At 38.4% G+C, this 9,960-nt stretch overlaps 1 protein-coding gene across 8 annotated transcripts in view; it reads right to left on the minus strand.

Annotated features, from left to right (window-relative positions):
- LOC111869451 (WD repeat-containing protein 7) overlaps positions 1 to 9,960 on the minus strand; it is a gene marked incomplete at its 3' end in the record, with an annotated part of 95,361 nt that overhangs the window by 70,509 nt on the left and 14,892 nt on the right. For all 8 annotated transcript variants that reach the window (XM_033753433.1, XM_033753436.1, XM_033753435.1 and 5 more), the window contains 2 exon segments: positions 8,229 to 8,374; positions 8,653 to 8,843. In XM_033753433.1, the coding sequence (XP_033609324.1) occupies positions 8,229 to 8,374; positions 8,653 to 8,843 (337 nt within the window).

The raw sequence follows: 9,960 nt of genomic DNA on the forward strand, positions 1-9,960 counted from the left end.
TACACGTACGAAAGTCTCTTCTACGAGGCTAGAGTATCGTTCGATGAGGGAAGACAAATAAAGGAAACAGAAGATCATAACAAGGAATTTTACAAGATATTCCAAGAAAGAATTAGGACCAGCAAAAGTTTCGCCACGGACGGCTCAAAAATGGTGGACAAGCCTTTTGTAGGAGAGATATAGATATATCTGATAGATATAGATAGATATAAACGATAGTCGTCGAATGAAATTCAGAATATCCAAGATAGCGTCCATATTCACTGCAGAAGCATTAGCAATTGCCGAAACACTAGAAATCATCGAAAAAACAGAATCCGGGCAAAACTTCACGATTTTCTCGGACTCGGCAAGCGTGTTACAAAGCATTGGTAACCCCACTAAAATAAGCAACGCATCGCACATCATCCACATGCTAAAGGATAAAATAGAGAGACTCGAATCACAAGAGAAAAAAACCCAATTCTACTGGATCCCGGGGCACTGTGGAGTCGAAATTAATGAGAGGGTCGACTCGCAGGCAAAGCTAGCAATTAAAGAAGGCAGAGATAGCCAACTACTACTACCCGTGGCTGATCTTAAAACCGAGTGGAAAATGAAAGGGAAAGAAGAACTCCACAGCTTTTGTCAAAACACCAAACAAGAAAGGGGAGAACGCTACTTTGAAAGGTACTATAGGAAAGGCTCTACTCCGTGGTTTAGTCAGATAAAAATGAACCGCCGTGCCTTCGTGTCAATAAACCGTATGCGAGCAGGACATACCAGTCTTAAAGTAAGTCTAAACAGATTTAACATTGTGCCCACGGCCGAATGTGAATGTGGTGACGGGTTGCAAACGGAGGAACATATTTTCTGGGATTGCAAACAGTGTGACGACCAAAGGGCAATAATGATGGGCATCCTCTCCGAGAACAGTAAAAAGAACTACCCAAAATCAGTCACAGAGCTCTTGAGGCTAGAAGAAAAGAGATTTCTGCAAGGCGTCTGCTACTTCATAAACAACATTCCCATATATATTTAAAACGGATATGCAAGGGAAGAACAAGAGGAAATGGCACGGACCACTCACAACATTCTCAAATTTATGCTAAGATGTGAATTAACCGCGGGCCCACCGCTACTACAGAAAGAGAAGTTTTTAGAATGTGCTACAGAAGGCTGGATGGGCATTGCCTAGGCCACTTTTGTATCCTAGTTTTTTTTACCCAATAAAAAAAAACCACCTTATCAAATAGCAGGACAGTCAAAGAAATTGGTGTTAGAACAGTTGTCATTTGAGCAATACCAGATAACTCTGAAATGGTACTGGAAATTTGAAAATGTGTGCAAAGTACAAAAACGGTAGAAATGTGACTTTGCAATGGAACCTCCAACATGATTAATAATTGCATGCATTCATGAAAAAATTTGAGGCTGATGGTATGGTGCATGATGTGCACACGCAAAGATCTTGGAGGTCTTGCACAGCAACAAGTCCGGCCTCTTCTGCTGTGGTGTTGGAACAGTTTATGACCACCACAAAAGTCCACATATCAAGGTGCACTATGAGAATGAGTCATTTTACTTTCAACATGATGGTGCACCGTTACTTAGACATCATAAGCTATCTCAATGAAATTCTACCAGGTCATTACCATGGATTAGATGAAGAGGTAGTGTTGAGTATCCCCTTGACTTTTACTTGTGGAGGTCCCTGAAGGTGGTATATCACAGAAAACCACCGACACTAGAGACGTTATGGGAAGAAATTGGAGTGATGCTATCCCTGTGGACACCTAGCCATGGTTGCTCATGCTCTAGCCCGCCAAACTCAGAAGTGTCCTAAGCTAATGGCGGGTAACTTCAAATGCTTGTTCTACTTCAACACATGTGAAAGAACCCATCAAATCTGGATTACCAATAAATTATTTAGGAAGATATTTTGTACGCTTAAGTATGCATATATTTTTTGTGCCCCTCTGTATAGGATGTCTCCAAAATCCATATTATGGAGAGATATTTTTGCAAAGGAAATGAAAAAATTTCTAGTTATAACACTAAGGGGCTATACAAATAAATACAGACTGAAGGATTACTGGAATACCAGCTCCCTAACCAGAATCTCATTTTTTTGGAAAACTGATCAGTGACAATGTTTGACTATAAGATGAAGCAGAATCTACAAATAAGGCCAGTTTTAGAGCATTATTTGAATAAATTCAAAGCATGGTGGAACTGAGGTTCTCACAGCAGTGACTATGAAGAGTACTATCACCTGATTTGTTTGTTCGGCTTATTTTCCAGTTCCTGAAGATGGAAGCAATATATCAGTGAACTTCTACTATACTACATGATGTTATATCCCAGAAGAATGAATTCTTTAAACTCAAAACACTTCATAAACCACCCTAAGAACTGTCATTAGATGAATCAACGATTTTTTCGTGGTGAGGGTAGCTTCAAATTCAAAACATATAATCTGGGGAAAATCTGTAATATATGGTACATGTATATGTATGCATGATGCATGAGACCAATTTGTAACTTAGAGCAATATAATGATAAAAGTAACAAGTTAGAAGATGCCATTCATTCTGTGTTGGAGCCCCATCTGGATCTGTGGAACAGTACGTACCAAGATAGTTCCTCAAACATTATCCACTGCAGAAAATCTGCTCTCTAGAAACACCAGGATTCATGGTAAAATCAGGTTAAGAGAGATTACTGACAAATTGATACAGGAAGGAAAACAACTGAAAAGAGGAGAGAGCTCTTTTTGTCTGCGAAAAAAAGTTTTCCTCTAAACACAAAGAGATAAATGACAAGTGAGAACGGTGAGCACCACAAACAATGCCGCCATTCTGAGACACAGGACGGATATTGAGAAAGTGCGATGAAACCGTCCTGTATAAATGAGTACATTGGGTACATGAAGTAAGCCCACACAGCAGATCAGTATCTGGCTTACTCCTCTGTCCTCAGAACAATAATAAAACCGAGTAAAATGGTTGTTCTTTGGCTAATAAACTGTGCTCTTGTTGAATTATTCAGAACAAGACAAAAGACACAATGGTACTGATTGTGAATTGAAGCACAAAAAAATTTCTTCTTGAAAGAGGCAGATTACTGGACAAGTAGGCAAACAGAGGATGAAGGTGATTTCATGCAGGATGAGCAGGAGGTGGAAAGAGTGTGAACATCCTGAGCTTGCAGCAAGGATCTCCCTGGGAGACATCCCAGCAATATGAAGCAAATAAGTCATAGCAAACGGCTGGGTCAGAAAAAAAAATCAGTACCATCAAAAACCTTGAAGGTATACACTGCCCATAAATCCATGAAAGAGTGAAAGAAAGGAAACTGTTCCTTTTCAAGGCCTCTATCCACAGAGGCAGCTGCTTTGAGAGGAGCCACAATGTCAACAAATACAGGGAACTGTGGTGAATACACATCAAATTTAAGAAAAATATATCAATTAGAAAAAAGTTGTAACAGTGTATACAACATCATGCCCTTTGGGAATGACTGGTTTGGGGGGGGGGGCATTGAACTAGGGTAACATACTCATTCACTTACATGTTTGGTCTTCTGGAATAGGATGCAGTGCAGTTTGGTAAATGGGTTCCCCTAAAACATTGGTACCTATCTATCAAATTATATGGTATCACGTGCCAGAATATTCAGCACCACGAGAACCTCAGAACTCATGAAACATAATACATCATAAAATAAGTAAGTCACGCAACTGAGAGCTACTAAAATCAAGCACACTTAGCCCTTTTGTAATACTTGTTTAACATGAATTTATCTCTGCAAGTTTTCTGGCTGTGGCTTATGGTCTAGTGATGGCTGAGCTATGAAACAATCTGTTTGCTAAGCAAGAACAAACGTGATGGTGCAAGTATTCTGTTAATCAAGAGCTCCATCTTCTGGGATATAACGCCACATAGTCCACTGAAAGTCCACTGATATATTGGGTTTTTGGACTTTATCCATCGTCCTGGTTTTTAAGATAACTAATAATAGTGTTTTTATTAGTTATCATAAAAACCAGGACGATTGATAAAGTCCAAAAACCCAATATATCAGTGTGTTTTACACCATCGTCAGAATCCTATAGTAACTACCACTGAAAGTCAACCAACAATTTAGAGGAACATGTCACCCCATCTTCATTCTAGTCTCCTGCTTGGCTTAATTTTCAACCTGAAGATGCAGGCGACTTGCTCCTCCAAAATGTCAGTTGACTTTGACTTTCTACAGACTGCACATTGTTATTTCCCAGAACATGAAGCTCTTCACAGCCACCACTATAAGAACCTCAACGCTCTCTGCAGCAGTAGTTTGCACATTCCCTTGTAATAATAGATCACCCATCATAAAGATAAAAGTAAAACTGTCCATGCACCATGCCTTGAAGATGGATGGGGAATGGAGGTATGGCTCCACACATTCTTAACCTCACCAATTGATCAAAATGAGCTTCAAGCCCCAGATGCATGACACCCAGGAAAGGAGCCCTTCATATCCAGTCGATAGGTGACTGAGTGGGCTCACATCCAGTACAAAAACAGTGAAGAAAGAAATGTCTGACCCTACTGGGAACTGAACACTAGTGTTCCAGTTGTCCACCCTGCAGTTTGACTGAACAACATCAGTTCTTGTTACCTATATATATATACAGAGTCCAAATGTTTCAACTAGAGAGCCAGGAGTAGGCAACAGCATGAGCTTGATATTTCTAGCTCCTTCACAAATGAAGTGAATGCTAAATCACTTGGTTAATTAAGCACAAATCTCAACCTCAGTCAAAATAACACCCCGTTCTCCATTTTTTATGTGTGAGCCATTTAGATACATTTGGCATTAGATCTGTAACAGTGAGTTCGAGAGCATAGGGAATCTATCCCCACATTTTTACTATGCAAATCTGGACTCACATTACATCCTCTCTATTAGAGGACTAGTGCAGTAGTTCCGATACGAAAACCGTGAGGTTACATCCTATTATTTTACTTCAACCAACTTCTTACACTGAAATTCATGCCAATGTCAAGATGAGAATGCAATAAATTAAAACTGTTTCACATGAGCTCCCAAACATCACACCAAATATAAAGTGAATTTTATTAGCCACTGCACATTTTATTCACATATCTCTAACCACATTTAACAATTTGGGCTCATTTTGTTATTATGTTTATGGCAAATAGCCATATAATGGACCAAGCATCTTATACAAACTGGCTGAAGTAAAAAGAAATACACATGCAGATGCAATAATATAACTGGAATCAGAAATAACTATGTGTCTTGCAATCAAATCATGCTTAAAGCAATTATGAATTCATATAATTACTTCCTGGCATAAGACAGAATAATAATTTAGCGAAACCTACCTCACAGCTGACATTAAGTAATAATGAAAAGCTAGCTTTTACTACCATTTCCACTCAAAATACATTTGAAAGTTCTTCATGTAGATGAACTCATCTTTAGTTAATAAAATTGCATGAATAAAGGACTAGCACTAATTGAAGTTGTGACAGGTGAAGAAATGAAAGTGTTTTACTTCTGAAAATACAATTTTGGCTATGTAATACATACAGTCCTGGTTGTGACGACAACCTATTCTGAATATGTCAAAAGTACTTTGACAAGAGAGAAGTTAAAGAAATTGTTATTTTGTTCTCAATTCTGTTTTCTCACTTCAGTCCTTCCCTAAATTAAGCTAATATGTTTTGCTATGCATATAGCGAAAACAGCTGAACCTCCTCCATCTTTCATGCCATTGTTGGTTTTTACTAATTTTAAATGCCATGTGACTAAAATGTTGTGTCATTTACCTACATAAGCTATTGAACTTCCTGAACACAAGTCTAATTGTGCTGTTGATCTATGGCCTTAAAGACGAAAGAGTCACATTAAGTTCACCACGCAATACACTGATTACATACACTGGATCAGTTTTGTACAAATAACATTAGTACGAAAGGACAAGCTCAATATCTTAACTCATTAACATATTGGTTTATTTGCTTACTGAAAGTGTAGCAAAAATATTTCCACTTGTAATCAAGATTTGTACTGTTAGCCGCATGGTGGACAATAACAGATTCCACAGTCATCAGAACAAAAGTTATTTATCACGAAAAATTCACCCACCCTGTAAATACTTCCTTTCTAGGACTGCCTAACATTAATTAATAAGTCTGGAAAGATTCCCCATAGATATTATTATGAGCTACAATATCACTAATATCCGAAACTATACATGTCCTATTGGAAATATTGTTTTCATCTTAGAGCTGTCTGTAAACCACTGAGCACCTCAAGAGGAAGAGTCCTCTTTATTCAGGTCACAACAATGTTATTGTTACTGGACTGATAAGCATATGGGCAAACAAATTACAAATGAAATTTAACCACATTATCGAAGGGAGTGAAATGCTCTGTTATAAAGCATGCATTCTTGGCATCTCCACAGAAAGTTTGTGTTCATGGTTTGAAGTTCCTTTTTGGGAGCAGAATAAACTTGAAACCCAAAACCTTGATTTCCTGTGCAAGGTGTCTGTGGGATTTTCAAAAATGTTCAAGTCTAGTATCAATTTTCATCCAATTTACTTTCAGTCTGCAGTAGGTGATTCAGTTTTTGGGGAGTCCAGTATTGATAAAATCAGTGACTATCCTAAACAGTCTCCTGACAATAACAAGAGAGCATTTCTAGCATCAGCTGCAACTTGGGTAAGTTTTATTTGTAGCATGTTCGCTATAGGTTTGATAGTTGTTAAAAAGGTTAAAAAAGAAGATAAAGCTATCCCTGTAACAGGCCATGGAGGCCCCCAGGGTTGTCAGACGTCGAGGCTCCCACCTTTTCTAGATAATCGGCTCACAGATGGTGGTGGGGCTGTCAGCCTTATGTGCCAGTCACCCTTTTCTACCAGGAAGATTCCTGCTACTCATTCCTGTCAGAGGATGAGTTGACCCCTGGGCCATAGTGCAGCTAGGATTAGGTAAATTTAAAAAATGCAATGACCTCATCAGGAATTGAACCCATGACCTTTTGGCTCACAGCAGAGAGCTTCAAGCATTCTGAATCTGCATGGTTCAACTTCATAGTAAGAACATTAAACTATTCTGCCTGAATTGCTCAACAATTTGAAGAAAGCTCTAATATGATCACATTGTAGCTTTGTGAGTATGCAACCACATAAACTGTCTTGGACTAATTATGCTTCAATGCAACAAAATATTTACTTATTTAAAAACTTGATACCAGTTACAGTGGGCATTAAAAGTATCTGCCAATGGCTTAGATGCAGGAGCCAAATGATTATCTACTTCTGAAAATGTAGCTTCTAAAACATTTCTATGTGCAAGACGTACTGAATAGCTGTAGTATCACATGAAACTTTCTGTGCTCTATATCTAATAAAAAACTGTTATCATAAGAAAAACAGAAGAAATGAGGCTGCAGAAGGATGACAGTCAAGGTGACAAAGGAAGGTATCAGTGATAGCATAATAACTGATTCCATTTAGCTGCTGTGCTGTAACGGGTTACTGCAAATGCAATATGTATTCATTTAACCTGATGACTGGAAAAAGGCAGAAACAGACACCAAAGAACAAAATTCTATTATAAAGATATACATGGTTGTTTTTTGTGTGATGGTTACCTAATGATTTGTTTCCTTGACTGAAAACAAACAGAACATGTCACTCTGAGACTGTAATGTTCAGAAAAGTGAACAGTATGATAGTAACTGAATAAATAACATTTATTTTCTGAATTTATTAACTTAATTCCATAATCAATCTCATTCCTGTGAACTGTGAAACTGCTTTAATAAAATTATTTGCATTATCTAAGTGAATTGCCTATGGTATGAAAAGTCACATTAACAGACTTGTTCCAAGATATATAAACTTTCAGAATCAGAAACAACAGCTTGGTTGGAACCCCTGAATACAAGTATTACAGCATAATTATGTACAAATTCAAAACAATCTTTAAAATCTCTCTAATCATAGTTCGACACTTTTCTTAGAGCAGTTGTTGGAATAAAGCTTACTTGAATGTGTTAATTTTAAACAGATCCTAATTATAGAAACAGTTATACCAGTCCCAATGTTAACACTATAGATGTTAATACTTAACCATTACCAGGGACAATATGTAACTATACAAGTTATCAGGCAAGTTCACTAATGAACATGAACCATATAATGAAAGTGATAAATATGACTTACTTTGCTGGCAGCTTATACATATACCCTCGCCCTTCATCACTCCAAACAACAACACGATCAGCAGCCAGAAAGTCTCCACCTAACCAGCGTTCACCTCGTGGAGATATAACAGAACATAATACTGAGAAATCTCCAGCATCATAAATCTGAAAAGAGAAACTGTAATGGCACTACTGAAAATGATCAAATATTTATCTTCTGACTGTTGTTTTCTGGATTGTCAGGGTGTGTAATTTTGGAGGTGGAGACCAATGTTCCAGGGGGTCATTCTGTTCCCAAAATATCTGTGACCATCTACAAGGCTACATGGCCTCATAAACCTCAGAATTTATACTTCACATGTTGTTTGAATGTAATGAACATACATTTTATATTTTACAGTAAGTAAATTTTGTATTTTTTATGCACAATGAATTGAAAATACCTGCCAATACTTGGAACAAACAATGAGCACAGTACGTTGATTATATGCACAACATGTCATGCTAAGAGCATTGAGACAACGAATCTGTTTGCTCTCATTCTCATAAAACGGCTCTGAGTTCTTTGTTTCCTGTCCAAAGAGAGTCCACACTTTCACAGTACCAGTAGTTGTCAAGCCTAATACAACATCATCTGAAATGACAAAACAGAACACACACAGTATATATCTTATTACAAATTCCACACCAAGCAAAATGACTGACTTGTATTTAGAAAGTATCCAGTTTGAATCTTAGCCAGGACACAGACTATCTTGACTGAAAAGTTTCATGGTTATCTTCGGTCCTTCCACGCAAAAGGCTGGAACAGTACCTCAAATTACGGCACAACTACCTCTTACCCTTCATGAGGAAAGAAAAGTTTAAGAAACAACAGGTGAGGTGGGACAAGAAGGAGGAGGAAAGTCCAAACAGTACACTATCTCACTAACAGGATACTTATCACAGTTAACTATGTGGTAAGGTAAAGTTGTACTTACTTACATACTCATGGAGCTGAGCCCTTCTGGAGGAACAGCCAATTCTGCAGCTACTCAAGAATTTCCCAGCATTTTATGGAACCTGAAGGTTCATTACCATGTTCATAAGGTCCCTATCCTGAGCCATGTAAATCCAATCCACACATCCCATCCTGTCTCTCTAAGATCCATTTTAATATTGTCCACCCACCTACGCCTTGGCCTTCCCAGTGGTCTCTTTCCTTCTGGCTTTCCCACCAATATCCTATACGCATTCCTCGTCTCCCCCCATTCGTGCTACATGACCTGCCCACCTCATCCTCCTTGACTTGATCATTCTATTTATACTTGGAGAAGAATACAAGCTATGAAGCTCCTCATTATGCAGTTTTCTCCAGCCTCCTGTCACTTCATCTCTCTTTGGTCCAAATGTTCTCCTCCACACCCTGTTCTCAAACACCCTCAGTCTATGTTCCTCCCTTAATGTCAGAGACCAAGTTTGACACCCATACAGAACCACAGGCAAAATGATAGTGTTGTATACAAGGTGTGGCAATAAAGAACCCGGATTACTTTTATGACTCATTTCCGGCCACGTCATTGACGAAGAGGAGGGTAGGGCATTGACCCTTGGACTTCCCTCTACCGTCACACAAAATTTCATTCACGTGCATCGGTTAGTCTGGCCGCGACCATTGTTAGAAGCGGATCGTGTTTCTGAGCTCCGTCGGAATAATGCTGAGTGCTAATGCAGAACAACGTGCTAACATCAAATTCCTCACAAAACTTGGA

The sequence above is a fragment of the Cryptotermes secundus genome, unplaced genomic scaffold (assembly GCF_002891405.2).
Source record: "Cryptotermes secundus unplaced genomic scaffold, Csec_1.0 scaffold1411, whole genome shotgun sequence".
NCBI lineage: Eukaryota > Metazoa > Arthropoda > Insecta > Blattodea > Kalotermitidae > Cryptotermes > Cryptotermes secundus.